Source organism: Phascolarctos cinereus, unplaced genomic scaffold, assembly GCF_003287225.1.
Source record: "Phascolarctos cinereus isolate Bilbo 61053 unplaced genomic scaffold, phaCin_HiC Scaffold_5;HRSCAF=322, whole genome shotgun sequence".
Classification (NCBI taxonomy): domain Eukaryota; kingdom Metazoa; phylum Chordata; class Mammalia; order Diprotodontia; family Phascolarctidae; genus Phascolarctos; species Phascolarctos cinereus.
Window position 1 is genome coordinate 166,386,429 of NW_027555958.1, and position 16,981 is coordinate 166,403,409.

Genomic DNA, 16,981 nt, shown 5'->3' on the forward strand with positions numbered 1-16,981 from the left:
CAGATAAGGAGAGAGTTACATTCCAGGCATTTAGGATGACAGCCAGTGCAAAAGCTTTGAAATGGGAGATGGAATGTTGTGTGTGCTAATTAGGAGATAGGCCAGTACGGCTAGATTATAGAGTAATGTGTGAAAAGAATGGATAGGTAGAAAGGAGCCAGAGTTTTTTGAGATTTAAATGCTAGAGTGCCTATTTGATCCTAGAGGTAATAGAGAGCTTTGAGTAGAGGAGATGACATGTGCAGACATGTTCTTAAAGAAAATCATTTAGGCAGCTGAGTAGAGAATGTATTGGAGTGTGGAGTCGTTTGATGTAGGAATACTATATAGGAGGCTAGCACAATAGTCCAGGTGGTGATGAGGGCCTGAATTAGCATAGTATCTGTATGAGTAGAGAAGACTTAAAAGTTTCTCTTATATTTGGACAGTGAGAATCTAGTAATTTCCATTATTAGAGATGGAAATTTAGGGGCTGCCTCTTTGAGTGTAATCATTATATCTAAACGGAAGATTCCCTTAGCATACATCTTAGTGTGTCTCTGAATATCAGATATAGCAGCTTGCAACTGGTTCACACATATCTGTAGACTAGTAGTTAAATTAGCTATAAGCGATGGTTCTGATTGTTCTATGTCTCTTGTGTTGTTCAGGAAGCCTGATTTCCTTTTATGAGCTGACTAAAATTTGTACTACTCTGAAGGAGAGTTCAAATTCAGGAGTTGTAGGAATTTGTTGTTCAGGTCAATTCCTTAACCTGCCAATTGAAGGATGGGGTACAGTGTGAGATGAGAATGTTAACCATATAGGGAAATCCTTTATTTATATGAACATGGGAGAATCTGTGCTTATGTCTTCCCCACCTCCACCTCTCTACTTTTTTCTTTCCAAAGAGGATCATGAGAATGGTTCTGTGTTACTTTGGAGAGTATGTTTTACTCTTTACAGCAGAAGCAAGAGAATGAGGCTTGTTGTGCTATGAAAAAATAATCAGTTCATATATAAAGCCCTTTAGGCAAAGTGTATGGCTTTATTTGTTCTTAATCACCAAATTAGGCCATTATAGAATGCATGGCTGTATAGGTTTGACTTTTCAATTATTATTAAGCCTAATAGGTTCCTAAATCCATAATGGTCCAGAAGAACAGAAACTGAAACATATCTTTCTTCTCTGTAGAGGGGTGGGAAATTTCTAGGACTGAATATGGCATCTATTGTCACACATGATCACTATTAGAGTTCATGTTTTTCCCCCCATAAATGTTTTTTTTTCCTCTTATAAAGGAGGATTCTGTTTAAAGCTATGTTTGTATGTGGGGCATGATAGTATTTCCAGTTATGGTGGTGATAGATAAACAAAAATCATTAGTAGACTTAATTTTTAAAAAATAGTTTCAAAAAAAAGGGGGGGAAAAAGAAAAAAATTTTTTTAAATTAAAAATAATTTCATCAATATATTCATGGAGTTTTCATAATGTCTATTAAGCACAAATGCTTAACAGAACACCAGAGGGACATTTAATTCTTCACTACATCACTGGATCTATGATCTCATTAATATGGGTATTCCCTCTGTTGGTACATCTTGCAGCTAATCCATACCTCATCATCCTTATAAATCTTGTCCATTTCTTTTGTAGTTCTTCTTTAGGGGAGCTACACTGAAGGCCAGTCTCTAGATCTCTTTCCATTTTGTGGATATCATTGCCTTCCTTGAATTATCTATTTGTCATCTCTAGCTCTCACCACAACAAGGGAGAAAGGGGAAGGGATAAGTAATTATTAAGTACCTACTATGTCGAAGGCACTCTGCTAAGAGCCTTACAGTATTATCTCATATGAGCCTACCTCCTGTTCCACTCATACTGTTTCCCTAGATAGAATTCCTTAGACCAGTTGTTGTGCATAGATCATCTCAGACCCTTCCCTTAATAGCTATGTGACTTTGACTTGCCCCTTTTTGGCCTCAGTTTCCTCATCTGTAAAATGAGAGGGTGGACTAACTGACGTCTTAAAATCCACATCAGCTCTAAATTTGTTCACTGGAGATGTTATTTCTTGTGTGTAAAGTCATCACTAGGAAATGCAGTAAAATATACTCCTAGACCTTCAAAAGAGAGTTAAATTTAACACTTAAAAACTGTACTTTATTCATGGTGATATCATCCTGAAATTCTGTTTTTTGATTCTGTCTTAACCAGAATGAAACATGGACATATTTCTTTTTTAGGAAATCCTACATTCAGTTTAAAGGATCTTCACCACCTCCTCGCTTAGCATCCATTCTGGCTTTCATTCTTGAACTTTTCAAAAAAACCAGCATGGACATTGGTGATATGGAACAGCTCTTACCTAGTGTGTTGAAGTGTTTGCTCTTGGTCAATGAACCGCAGGGTGAGTTTACTAATATATTTAGTATGTTTATCATTGTAGAATAATGACAGTGTTTATGCAGTGCTTTAAAAGTTTGCAAACCTCTTGCAAAGAGGTCACAATACATACATTGTATTGTCTCTTTTGCATACATTGCCTCTTTTGCTCATGATGTTTAGAGTAAAAAGTGACAATATAGGTCATTTTACTTTATTGTATTTTTGAGACTTGGTTTCCTATCCTATTCAGGCTGGAAGTGCAGCAGCCGCTCATGGGCCCAATTACACTACTGATGAGCTTGGAAACTGTCACCTGCTTCATTTTCCACCTGGGCTGGTTCACCCTTCCTTAGACAGCCTGGTCTTCCCCTTATCCCCTAGGGCCCTCCATATTGGTCCCTTATTGAGTATGGACTCTTGACCTTTAGCCCTACCATAGTTCAGAACTCCTAAGCTCAAGCAGTCTACCAGCCTTGGCCCTCTCTCTACCCCCTCACTCCCCACACACACCCCAGACTCTCCAGTAGCAGGGATTACAAGTATGAGCCACCAGGTGAAACTGAGATACAGAGAAGGGAAGTAACCTGCCCAGGGTTATATAAATGACAAATAATGGTACTGGTTTCTTATATTCAAGAGTACCCCTAAGCTGTTATTTCCCAATTGTACAAATGGTGGTATTGATGAAGAATGGCTGGTATTTATATGGTGCTTCAAGGTTTGCAAATTGTTTTATATACGTTATTTCATATGACCAAATAACTTAGATGCTTGTGACCATTTACTACTAAGTATGTTCTTTATGGTCTAAAATATTTTCTGAAGCTTTATAAATAAATCTCTTTTGATGTGTCTTTTGTTCTCAGTGTCATAACCACCTTCATCATTAATGTTCTCTTTAAATAGTCACTTATTTGGGATTTACGGTAGGTAAAGCCCGTAATAAACTTGGTAGTGACAACCCAGTATCCACAATAGTGGAATTTGCCATCTGAAGACTATAAGGCTTGACTGATTTTTGACTTGACTGTTGCAGTAGCCAGTTGGTGAGTCTGCCTGTGCCAATCAAGACTCTCCCTACTCCAATCCTTCCTAGCATTCAGCCACCAAACTAATTTTCCTAAAATGCAAGTCTGACTATGTCACACACACACACACACACACACACACACACACACACACCTCCCTCCCACCCCCACTCAATAAACTCAACTGTTGTCTGCAGGATGAAATACAGAATCCTGTTTGGCATACAAGGCCTTCATAACCTAGCCCCTTCCTACTTTTTCAGCCTTCTTGTAAGTTACTTCCTGCCATGTATATATTCTTTACTGGCCTCCTTGCTTTTCCTTGAGCAAGACACTGTCTCTCATCTCCAGGCATTTTCTCTGGCAGTCCTTCATGCCTGAAATGCTCTCCCTCTGCATTTCTGCCTACTGCCTTCCCTAACTTCCTTTTAGTCTCAACTAAAATTTCATCTTCTACAGGAAGCCTTTGCCAAACCTTTTAAATTCTAATGCCTTTCTTATTTTAATTATTTCCTATTCATCATATATATTATTTATCATATTTCCCTTGTTGTGTGCCCCATTAGATTGTGAGCTCCTCGAAGGCAGGGGCTGTCTTTTGACTCTTTTTATATCCTTAGCATTTAGCACCATGCACAGCACCTAGTAGTCCTTTAATAAATGTTTATTTACTGACAGTGAGTGTTTATTTACATATTTGTTTGTAAATATGTATCATTTAAAAAGGAAATATTATTAGCACTTATAAAAACAAAAAAGTGGTAATGGGAGTTATAATCTAGAGGCAGTTAGGTGGCAGGGTAGATAGAATGCTGGGACCAGAGTCAGGAAAACCCGAGTTCAAATGTGGCTTCAGACTAGCTATGTAATTTAATTTCTGTCTCAGTTTCCTAAACTGAATAATAGAGATAATAATAGTCCTCACCTCCCAAGATTGTTGTGATGATCAAATGAGATAATATTTATAAAGTGCTTAGCACAGTGGCTGGTACAGAGTAGATTCTTAATAAATATTTTCTTTGGCTTAACATAGTGTATTGCCCATACTAGCTGTTTAATAGGTGTTTCCTTTCTTCCTTATAAACTACAATTTCCTACTGAATGATGGAATGAGTAAAACAGAAACATGTAAACCAGTTTCCTCTCCCAGAACTTTTTCCTTCATGGAGAATCCATCTATCTTTTGAATTTTAGTAAAAGTGGTTTCTAGTGTACATTTCTAGATTTTAAGATAGTGAAATTATTTAAAAAGTACAAGATTATGGTCAGTATATTGTTCCAAAGAGTATAAAGTATTCGGTCATGAATGGGATCAGGATTCAGGGACTGAATTTTGCTGTTCATTTCTTGTGAGTAAATGGATTATGTCATCTAAATTGATAGTGCATAGGATTCTGTAGGGGTCCTCTCCTTTTCTTTTCTTTTGTTTTCTTTTTTTTTTTTGCCATCTGAAGGAGCACCATTAAGTACTGACTTGTGTCCTTGCCTAGAGAGAAAATTGTTGCTCCTTGAGGACTTAATGTGAAATGGGCCATTTGGAAGATCATAGAAAATGCTTGATTTCTCCCCAAGGATAGATGGGGAGGAGAACAGTGATTTTATATTAATTAAATGAAAATTTCAGTACACTACATGGGAATTTTTAGGAGTCTTGTTAAAGATAATTATTTTTTCCCCAAGCATAAATATTATTTGTCTGGATTGTGTTTTGGCAGCTTTGTATACTGTGATGTTAGTAAACCCACAGCTTTGTAGATGGCAATCTAATATGCTCTTTTCCTTATGTTTTTTTTTGCCTCATAAATCTTTATATGCCCTTTAAGAAACTAGACATTTTTTCCATAAAACGTTATCCCATTTTAGATACCACAGAAGCATCACTAGGTTGTGCTGATGAAATGGATCTCTTTATTCAGGCTTCTTCATCATATCCCACACATTTACAAAATAAAATACAACAACATAACTTCTAAATGAGCTTCAGATATTTAAAGTTCATTTACAGAAGGCAAATCAGAAGCCCTTAGAAATGCAAGGCTATTGTTTCACATAATATTTGATAAACAGCAGTTTTCAATATGTCTGTATCTAGGATCGAAGTAGGAATAGGAGTAGGAGTACATATTTTATTTTCCTTTTAATACAATAGAAAGTTTTCTACATAAATATATTATTTTATATAGCTCTTTGAGGTTTGCAAGTTTTTCAGAAACTTTGTCTTATTACATCCTCACAACAATCCTGTGTAGTAGATGTTGTGATTATCCCAGTTTTACAGATGAGGAATCTGAGGCTCAGATAATTTAAGTGACTTACTCAGGGTCATAAGCTAGTAGGTGTCTGAGGCAGTCTTCAAACCTGTCTTCCCAGTTCCTAAGTCTAGTGCTCTATATTCACTATACCATGCTGCCCCTCAGCAGGATGATGAAGTTTTGGCATATAATTCAAGGATCCATAATTTCATTCCTGTGAAATATTTCTTTTACTAATACAGGTTACAGCCCCACATGCTTTCAATGGATCTGTGATCTTGTCAATGTGGATAATCCTTTTCAGCAGCCCTGATACCAACTCAGTCAAGCCTTCTAGGCTGTATTTTCCTGTAAATTCTCTACAGGGACGGGGTTTATTCAAGATACCAGGGGCTTTGCCCAATGCCTTTGGACACGTGGGTACCTGTGTAGCATGTGGGCTGCCCATCCTTTAGCTCTCCCTACAGTCCATCCTACAGATGATTGATTCATCTGCTTTTCCGGTTATACTTCTCTTTTTTGATAACATTTTTTATGCTGATCATTCTATTACCCTTTGAATGATACACAATTTTTATTCCTTGGAGGTTGTGGTATTCTATGATTTGCCTCCATAGATCATCACCAGAAGTTTAATGGTGTTATTAAGATTTTTTGTTGCTGAAATTACTGTGTAATTTTGCAAATGTTACCAATATTGTTTGTTATTCCTATTCAGTTCCAGACCCAGCTCATTGTACATCTACCCCTTTAAGACAGAGGTATTTATAAACCTGTTAGTTTTATGGGCTAGCCATTCAACTGTATATCATTGTTTAAACAATATAAATTCTTATCCACTTGGCTTTTTGTCTTTAAAATGATTTTGGCTCACATTTGGGGGCTCTGCAAGGTTTCAGGGTTTGATGCAATCAGCACAATGTCGTATGCAAATAGAATTGCCTGGGGGACCTCACTATCTATAGGGAATCTCTCATTAATTTGGACCATTTTATTTTTTAAGAAATGTTATTGTGAACATAACAGTCATCAACAAATAACGTTTCAGAATATACAAAAGAACAAGAAAAGGTTATATAAAAAACTTCAGATATGAACAGTTTTTAAGTGTATGTATAGATGTGTATAAATGTATACATGTATGTATATATGTTCACATATATGTAATATACACAGAGTTTAGAAGTAAAAGTGAAATTTCTCTGTTGTGTCCCCTTCTGTACTTTTTTCTTTGCATTTAAAAAATGTTTTATTGATCTTTCGTATATCTTTATGTCACTGTCTATGCACTTAGCCACCCATCCCAGCCTTGGGAAACCTCTTTATCCTTGTAATATATGTATACAGTCTAGCAAAACATAAAAAATTAAAATGGACAGTTTTGACTAAATCACTGCTAAGATCCGTTCCAGCTCTAGATTTATGATGATGATGGAGAATCCACGTGAGACATCCTCTATAAAAAAGGCAAACACCTTTGGTGTTTCCCTAGTTATATCTCAATTGATTTTAATTATCAGAGGATCATCTGTCAGTCAAATATTTCTCAAATAACATTATATTTCTTGATGTGTCTATGAAGAAATTTTGTATCATCTTAACACATATGGGTAACATATTGTTAGATAGAGTTAGCCAACAACGGGAGAGAAGAGAAGGGAATAAACATGTACCAGGTAACGTGGTAAGCATTTTTCACAAATAGTATCTCATGTGTTCCTCGCAGCAGTCTTGGGCAGTAGGTGTGATTATTATCCACATTTTACAGTTGTGGAATCTGAAGCAAACAGAGGTTAAATAACTTGCTGGGGTCACATAGCTAGCCAGCATCTGAGACCAGATTTGAGCTCATGTCTTCCTAGCTCTAGGCCCAGTGTTCTGTCCATTGAACCACCAGCTGCCTCTAAACAAGAGTTTAAATCGAAGGTAATCTCAGGAGAAAGCACTAGGAGAGGGTGAGGGATGCCAGGAAGGGCCTGGGATAGAAGGGGACTTGAGCTAAGTCTTAAAGGAAGCCAGAGGATAGAGGTGAGGAGAGAGAGAGGATTCTAGGCATGGAAGACAGCCAGTGACAAGTCATGGATTCTAGAGACGGAGTCTCATTTGTGAGGAACAACCAAGAAGGGCTGTGTTGTTGAATTATAGATGACATGGTATTGGGTAAAGTGCAATAAGACCAAAAGTGTAGGAAGGGGACAGGTTGTGAAAGGCTTTAAAAGCCAAACAAATGGTGCTAGCTTTGATCCTGGAGATGATAAGGAGATACTAGAGTTTATTAAAGAGAGACTTTGTAGTGGAGAGTTTTTATGGCATCATAGCATATTGCATCCAGACAAAGAACTGATAAATAGAAGTATGTATATAATGATTTTACACGCGCGTGCACACACACACACACACACACACACACACACACACACACGTCTAATGGTAACCATCTTTGGTGTGGAGTGGGGGAGGGGGGAAAAAGAAAGTTACAAGATAATTTTATTATATATTTAAAAGGAATAGTAAGTTAATATGTAACAGATTTGCAGTTTCATGTGCAGCCTTTTTTTTCTTATTCTACTATGTTATTGAAATGCTTATTTTAATTCTTAAGTTCAGAATAAAGTAATTTTAAAAAATTAAAAGAATTTTAAAAAGAAAATCAATTTTATAAAACCTTCCAGAGCAACTACTTTATAGTCCCTGAATAATAAGCCTATGCTGTGGTCTGCTGTAAGCTGTTGTTACCTCTTCTGTGCCCTTTTCTCAATAGTGATAATGTCTGTAATTTTCAAATATAGGTAGGACTTGAAACCAGGTTTTTCCTGACTTCTAAGTACAGTGCCTTATTCACTATATCAGTATCTGGAGAATTACTCTCTTAATGTTCTCAAAATTTTGATCTCTCTTGTGTAGACCATTTCTGTCTCTACTGGGTCTAGTCTAACTGTGCTCCCTGTTTTCTTATCTCTATTGCTAGTTTAAATTCCCCATGAACTACACTAGGCACTGTGATATCAGAATCCAAATTTGGTGGCTCTAGTGTTACTGAAGGATAACAACAAATACAACATTGATGATGATGATAATGACATAGCTAGCACTTACTATAGTGCTTTAAGGTTTGGAGAGTGCTCTACATAAGTTGTCTCATTTTATCCTCACAACAGCCTGGGTGCTATCATTATTCCCATTTTACAGATGAGAAACCTAAGGCTGAAAGAATTTAAGTGACTAGCTCAACAGCTAGCAAATATCTGAAATGGGATTTGAACTCGTCTTCATGATTCCAAGGCCAGTGCTCTTATCCACCATACCACTTACCTGCTGTTAAAATTTACAATCATTTTTACATTTTACATTTACATTTTACAATCTTGTGTTTTTTGGTTGGATTTTGGGGGGGGGGGGTTTGTCCTCCTTCAAGTTGAAATCTTAAGTTTTCTTGGATATGATCTAATTTATTTACATCTCATGTTAAAGCTTCCAATTAACTAATTTTTCTCTTCACTTCTTTTCACTGGCTCAACATTGTTCACAGTTTCCCCCCCTTCTCCTCCATAAAGGTTTCACAGATATTCTAAGCTGGTGCTATCTTTAACTTTCATATCTCTTTGCTAAGCCAGTAGCCCCTGCTTGAAAGAGTTTCTAAGCAATTGCTTTCTATCAGTTAAATTTCCAAGGAAATGGTTATGGTCCCTATTGGCATCTGCTCCAATTTATTGATGTCAGTGACTCGTTTGAATTAGTCATGTTGAAACTCTTTTCATTGTATGCCATATCTTCTCATCTTTATTCTTCTAGTTTGGTATTGATTCCGATATTTGTTCTAATCAGTTCACATTTTGACAATACATCGACAACTCATTCATAAATTACTTCCACATTGGTATTCAGTTGTTCCCTACCTGTTAAGATAAATAGGCAGTTCCATTTTTTTGTGCTATTATTCAATGAACACCTCCTGAATATGTTCTTGAAGAAAGCATTTATGACATATGTGGGTATGAGGTTTCTGCCTAGTCTATAAACCTTAACCTCTTTTATTTCTTAATCCTAAGCCATGTTTTCCAGTACCGTTCATTATGTCTACCTATCCTTAGAAGTCACCGAGTATTAAAACATATGTTTGATTTAATTAGTTGGGGCTTAGTAAGTTCTTCCAAAATATCTCTACCATCTCGTCTTCTCAGTATTGGCACATAAACTGCAATTCTTGTGTGTGGGTATGTGTATCTGTGTGTCTGTGTGTATGTACATGTATACTTTATGGTTCCCATAAAATAAAATTTCTTTTTGCTTTTGGACACATAATAAAATTATTACTGTCTACTCATTTATTTGCCTCTGTAACAATAACCTGTTAGTCATCCTTTCGTGTGTAGCTATGAACTCCTTTTTATCTTCTGGTTCAATTGAGAATAAGAATATCAATGTAGATATGATTCAATTATGTTGGCTCTGTCATTGGATAAAGATCTCACATGTAGAGAACCAACAGTTAAATTCATAATTATAGACAGTCTAAAAATGATGGTTTCTTAGTGTACTCTATAGCCTTTTCTGCCTTTGTGCCACCATCACTGAACAAACAAAAGGAGTTTGAAATAGGGCTTTTTCTTTGTTCCATGAATTGCTATGGGTGAAGAATCCATCACTTTAGTGGCCAGCCTACTGGGCAGTACCTCAGTGCCTCAGTAGTGGATTATTTTCATAAAATGCACAGTTATAAATTGTTCATCATCTGTTGGCCACACCCTTTCATTGTTGCCTGTACGTATCATTCCATCACCCTTCTCCATGCTTTTAGCTAGATGGCACTCTCAGGTCTTGAATGCACTCCTCCTTCATCCTTATCTAACAGTCCTTAACATCCTCCAGGCGCCATCTTCTACTCCAAGGTTTTCCTAATTTCACCGGTTGTTAGTGTTTTCTCCCTCTTGAAAATATTTTGTATTTGTTTATCTCTGTTGCTTCTAACAGAGCTATCATGGGTCTATGGTTGAATACATTCACTTGTAGGTCACCCATTACCCTTCAACTTGCCCCACTGCCATATTCATTCTAATCCTCAGTTCTAGGGTAACTCCCCAGGGGTCAATTTGGATATTTTGTTAACAAAATTGGAATAGCCTCCTCAGTCAGTTAGCTTAGAGCCCCCATCTCAATTTGTAATCAATTATTTAATAAATTATAGAAATCTTTTTTCTTATAAGGAGCTGCTAATATCTCTATAACAAAACTCCTAATATCCTAGGAATAGCTCAGTATTAAAGTTACTGGCTATGTAATTTATTAATAATGTAATCAATAATAACTCAAAAATATAAACATTTACAATATTTTAGGTATCAGAAAGACCACAGGGTAACCTCTAGCCATCATCATATTACTTCTCCTTACTTTTGGAAACACAGTTCCACCATTCAGTCCATTCAAGGAACAAAGCAGAGTTTCTTATCACAAATTTTCATCATCCTCTTTATAAACTAAAAGTTAAAAACTTCCATCAGGAAAGAGGGTAACTTCATCTTTTCTTTCTCCTCCATCTTCTTTACACCTATGACAGGAAAAGATTCTTAAGTTTTTCTCAAGTTGTTACTCTTAATCTCTTTCCTAACCGTTCATAAAATTCTTCATAAAATAACAGTTGAGACCGTTCTCGCAAAAAAGTTTTTCCTCACCCTCTTTCTCTCTATCTCCTCTATAATTTCTTCCAAATGATCTCCATTGACTGTTCTCTTAGTTTCTTAAAAACTGTCATGACAAAACTTCCATAGAATGACAATTAAAACCTTTACTCTCAAGAAATCCAAGCTATTAATAGCCATATGAAAAAAATGCTCAAAATCAGTAATATTAACAGAAATGCAAATTAAAACAACTCTGAGGTACCACCTCACACCCATCAAATTGGCTAAGGTAACAAAAAACGGAAAATGATGAATGCTGGAGGGGCTTTAGGGAAACAGGTACGCTAATGCACTGTTGGTGGAGCTGTAAACCAGTCTAACCATTCAGGAAAGCAATTTGGAGCTATGCCCAAAGGGCTATAAAACTGTGTCTATACCCTTTGATCCAGCAATACTGCTGCTAAGTCTGTGTTCCAAGGAAATTAAAGGCGAAGGAAGAGAGCCTGTGTGTTCAAAAATATTTGTTTGTAGCAGCTCTTTTTGTGGTAGCAAAGAATTAGAAATTGAGGGGATGCCCATCATTTGAGGAATGGCTGAACAAGTTATGGTATTATAAATGTGATGGAATGTTACTGTGTTGTAATAAGTGATGAATAGGATGGTTTCAGAAAAACTTATGTGAAATGATACCAAGTGAAGTGAGGAGAACCAGAAGAATATTTTATATAATGACAGTAATACCATAAAGGTAATCAACTTTGAATTTGAGTGGATCAGCACAATGACCTACCACGGCTTCAAAAGACTCATGATGAAACATGCTGTCCACCTTCAAAAAAATTTGGTGGATTCAGGGTGCAAAATGAAATATATTTTTTTCTCCTTTTTTTGGTGGGGGAGAGATGAGAGGGCATGAATGTTATGGGAATTTTGTTTTTTGGGATTTATTTTGCACGACACATACTCATAATTTTTTCCCCTTGCTTTCTAATAGGTGAGGGAAGAGAAGTGAGAGAATTCAAAATTTGAAAATTAAAAAAAAAAAGAAAAGAAACTCTGGAGGAAAATAACTTATTTTACAAGCTTCCCTGACTCTTAAAAAAACAGCAATAGTAACTGTAGTCTCTTTGAAAAGCCTTTTGAAACAAGTTCTGTCCCTCTTGAAACTATTTTATATTTACTCAGTTTACATACTCAAATAGATCTGTGGTCTCATTATTTGGGACTTCTGTCCAGTTATTCAGAATGAAAATCCATCAATCCCTGCCCATCTTTTTTTTTCCCCACTCTTTTTTTTTTATTAATTTATTTTTAGTTTTCAACAATCACTCCCATATGCATTTGAGTTTTAAATTTTTCTCCCTCTTCCTCTCTGCCTCCCTCCCCAAGATGGCATGCAGTCTGTTACAGGCTCTACATATCCATTCCTATTAAATGTACTTCACATTAGTCATATGTAAGGAAGAATTAGAACCAACAGGAGGAACTACAAAAAAGAGGAAACAAAACAAAACAGAAGAAGGAAAAAAAAGAGCAAATAGTATGCTTCGATCTGCATTCAAACTCCATAGTTCTTTCTCTGGATATGGATAGCATTTTCCATCATGAGACTTTTGGAGATCCTTGCATTGCTAGGAAGGACTAAGTCTGTCAAAGTTTGTCATGACACAACATGGGTGTTACTATGTACCATGTTCTCCTGGTTCTGCTCACTTCACTCAGCATCAGTCCATACAAGTCTTTCCCAGTTTTTCTGAAGTCTGCCTGCTCATCATTTCTTGTAGCACAATGATATTCCATCGCATTCATATACCACAACTTGTTCAGCCAATCCCAATTGATGGGCATCCCCTCAATTTCCCCTTCTTTGCCACCACAAAAAGAGCTGCTATAAATATTTTTGTGCATGTGGGTCCTTTTCCCATTTGTATGATCTCTTTGGGATACAGCCCTGGAAGTCCTGCCCATCTTTTGCTACTCTGATCCACATCCTGTCATATGTTTGTCGCAGAGAGAGTCCACCCACTTTCTCCTGACATTGTAAAAGTACCAATAGAGCATTTTGATCATCCATCTGTCTTCCATTTCTCTCACCACATAAACAGCTTATCTTTTCTTTCTCTAATATAAGTCCTTGATAACATCCCTTACTCCTGTTGTGTTAAGGAGTTCTTTATTGGTTAAATTTTGTAGCCAGCTCAAACTTATGCTGTAGTCCTCTCCCCTGTCTTCTGTGTGATGGCCATCTTTAGTATTTTAAAAATTACACCTTTTGTTTTCTCCAACAGAATAAATTCTTAAGGATAAAGACTAGTTTTTGGTTGGGGGTGAGGAGGAGGAGTTGGTCTATGTCTCCTGTACCCACCACAGTGTCTTACACATAAATGCTTAAGAAATGGTTATTGAATTGAACCCTTTGAAATTTCATCCTAATTTTTTATATTATGCTTTGAATTACCAAGAAAGGAATGCAGCATTCCTCAGTTGCCACTGCACTCTTACCTCTCTTCACCTTCAAGTCATCTGGCTAAAGAAGTAATTTATTCTCCCCTTTAATTAAAATATCCCTTTTGATGCCCTTGGCTTTTTTCATTATCTGTCATAAAAATATCAGTGAACCAACACCCCAAAAAGTGTGCTCATTATCTCACTAGTTGGGTTATCAAGTTTACATTTCAGATTTTTAGTAGCTTTTTCATACTGTCACAAGAAGTTGTGTATTGTATAGTTTTTTTTAATAGAACATCTGCATTATAGTTATAGCTATATTTCATATATTATTAGCTTTTGTAGACTTTTTCAGAAAGTAGGATTTTTAACCCAAAATCTTTGGGCTGGCACTTTTAACAGAATAAACTTAAAAACGCACTATTAGATTCACAGGCTGTTCCAAAGCAACCTATTTTCAGTCAATCTTTAGTGTATTTGAATACAAATGTTGCTTTATGATTTCACTGCCATATGTTCTGAGGGAAGATGGGTTGGGGAGAGAGCAGTTCCATAAATGAGTCCTTGTGGGGGAAGAGAAGCTGAGCCACCTTGCAAATAGCTTTGTGCCCACATGCCTGAGGCCATTGACAGTTTAGGGTGGACCAGTAGCAAAGAATGTTCCTTTTATGGCGTTTATTACCTGCATAGGAAAGGTGGTAAGGGGGCAGGGCACAAGTTGGATTATGCATGTAAACATAAAAAACAAAACTATCAGCTTTTGCTTACTTGATCCTCAGCTTAAGAAAATCAAAAAAAGAAAGTATATACTTTAAGACAACAGCCTATTTATTTTTCTAAATCAAGAGAATAAAGTCTTCATAAAAACTGGTATCCAGATGGTCAATTCAGACATACTGTGTAATGCTATAATTTTTCCTTCTAGTTAAAAGGCTAGCCACTGAGAACCTGGACTCCATTGTAAAAGCCTGCCAAGCAGGGTCAGGAGGAGAGCCTACCACCCAGCTGACTTCTGTGTTTAGGTAACTGGAAAATATGCCAACTGGCAAGGAAACTATTGCAAGCCATTTGACAGCCAACATGTTTTTTAAATAACTAATTATCCCAAACATAATGTGTTACTATTTGTTTATAGTATTTCAATTGTTGTCTTCTTGGCAGTTTTATTACTCTGTATTTTTGTTTTAAAGTCATCTGGGAAAAGGTGCCTGAACTGACTTTAGATTACCTGTGGTTTTTGTAGAGAAGAGATGCTGACATGGGTTAGGAGGGAGCTGGGGGTGGGGGGTGCTGCATTCATGATGACAGGTGCACAGACTTTAGGAGCTTTGTAAATAGGACCCTCAGGATCAAAAATAGGAATCTCTGGAATTCTCTTTACCGTACCTACTTTAATGGGAGCACACAGCAAACTCCATTTTTCTTTCCTTCCCAATCTGTTGGACACAGGTTAAGATAATTTATACTTTTTTTAAAAGCTTGATGTTTTTTGTTTTTTGCATTGCTGTCATTTCCAAATATATACCTCTTCCCCTCTTTCTCCACCCCATTGAGCCTTCTCTTGTAACAAGGACAGTGAAGAAAAACAGCCAACCTTATCACCTGCATCTGACAGCATATGTAACATTTCACACCCAGGTGTAGGAGGGAGATACATTTTTTCATCTGGTTTGGTGATTAAGATTGGTGATTATAATTATCTGGGGTTCAGTTCTACCATACCTTTTGTATTTATGTTACTTTTCAGTTTACAAAATGCTGTCTTCTCAACAACCCTATAAGCTAGGCCATGCAAATATCATCTCCCTTGTACAGATGATGAAACTGAGGTAAAGGCAAGTTGCAGTTTATCTACTGTGCCATAGCTATTAACTGTCAGAATTAGCATTCAAACACCGATTTCTTCATCCCAAATCCAATACTTTTTTTTTCCCTTACTCTACCCCCTGAGTTCATATCTTTGTAATGAATTAAAATGAATTCAAGAGTATGATACTACTGCTTCACCACTTTCTTCTCAGATAGTTTCTCATTTCTTTTGCCCAGTGGTCTGCTCTGGATTTAACTTGATTACCGCTAGAACTGTAACAAACTAAAAATGTAGAATTTCTGGAAAATGTGAAGCAGGAGAAGGGGGAGTTAAAAAACAAACAAACAAACAAATGTATATTGCTTGTGTGCATGGTACCATGTTGGATAATTTGTTTTGTTTTGAGAAGAGAATGAAAATTGGGCGTGGGGATAGAATCATATATTTATTGTTGTTGGTGTTATTATTATTATTATGTTTTTGACATAGTCTTTAATCATAAACATGAAGGCCCAGGAGAAAAATTTCAAAGCTGATTTTTCCCCCTCCTCCCCATACCATTCATTTGGGGGAAAGGGAACAGGAAATAATAGGAATTTTTAAGGGTCAGTGGAAAATTTTTTCCCTTCTAATTCTCAACTATACTAGAATAAGGCATTTTTTTATTTTGCAGCTCCCATATATACAATTGCACTTCAATGAGGATAAAAATAATCTGTACTTCTCTTAAAGAGCTATATTTCTAGTAAAATTCTTAGAATCTCCATCTAGAAGTGATCTTCCTAATGTTCAGATTACAGTGCATTGGCAAGCAGAAACTGGACTGAAGAATAGCACCAGAGATAATCCTAAGTGTTCTGTTTTCTTTATAGACAGTTTGTCCAAGATTATGGTATGATATATGAGCAACAAGTCTATAACATCTTAGAAACTGTGGCAGAATTAGACCAACAGATTGTTACCAGTTTGATTCCCACACTCACTCAGTGCCTAAAGGACTCTGAGCTTAAACAAGGCCTTGGAAGAAATATTGCAAAAAGGTATGTTTTATAATTTTATTTTTGTCTTTGGGACAATGATAATAAAAGACACATTCATTTTGGAGGAAACAAGTTTCTAGAGTATAAATTTGTCCAGTAGTGCTTATAAATTGTTATGTTGAACAGAATCTTTTGAGTTATGAAAGTTTTATCAATTTAAGCATGCTTAAAGCAGTGAGCTTTATTTTTTTTTAACATAACTACCAAAAATTAGACTTCCAAATGAGTGTCATCTGTTTCAAAGTGAGTACATTTGGAAACTACACACTTATTATGTGATGCTACTGTTACTTAGAACATCTTTGGAAGTCCTTTTTTGGAATTACCTTTAGAGCCTATAGTGTTACATTCTTGTACAGTATCTAGCCACATCAATGGCAAATCAGTGTCCTTTGAGGTCAGATTTGAGTTTT

General features: G+C 36.3%; 1 protein-coding gene across 1 annotated transcript in view; it reads left to right on the top strand.

Annotated features, from left to right (window-relative positions):
- The window catches only part of MMS22L (MMS22 like, DNA repair protein), a 160,454-nt gene that overhangs the window by 138,011 nt on the left and 5,462 nt on the right, over window positions 1-16,981 (top strand). Inside the window, exons 22-24 of the mRNA XM_020998331.2 lie at window positions 2,228-2,391; window positions 14,644-14,740; window positions 16,401-16,568. Of these exons, the coding sequence (XP_020853990.1) occupies window positions 2,228-2,391; window positions 14,644-14,740; window positions 16,401-16,568 (429 nt within the window). The remainder of the gene's footprint in view (window positions 1-2,227; window positions 2,392-14,643; window positions 14,741-16,400; window positions 16,569-16,981) is intronic.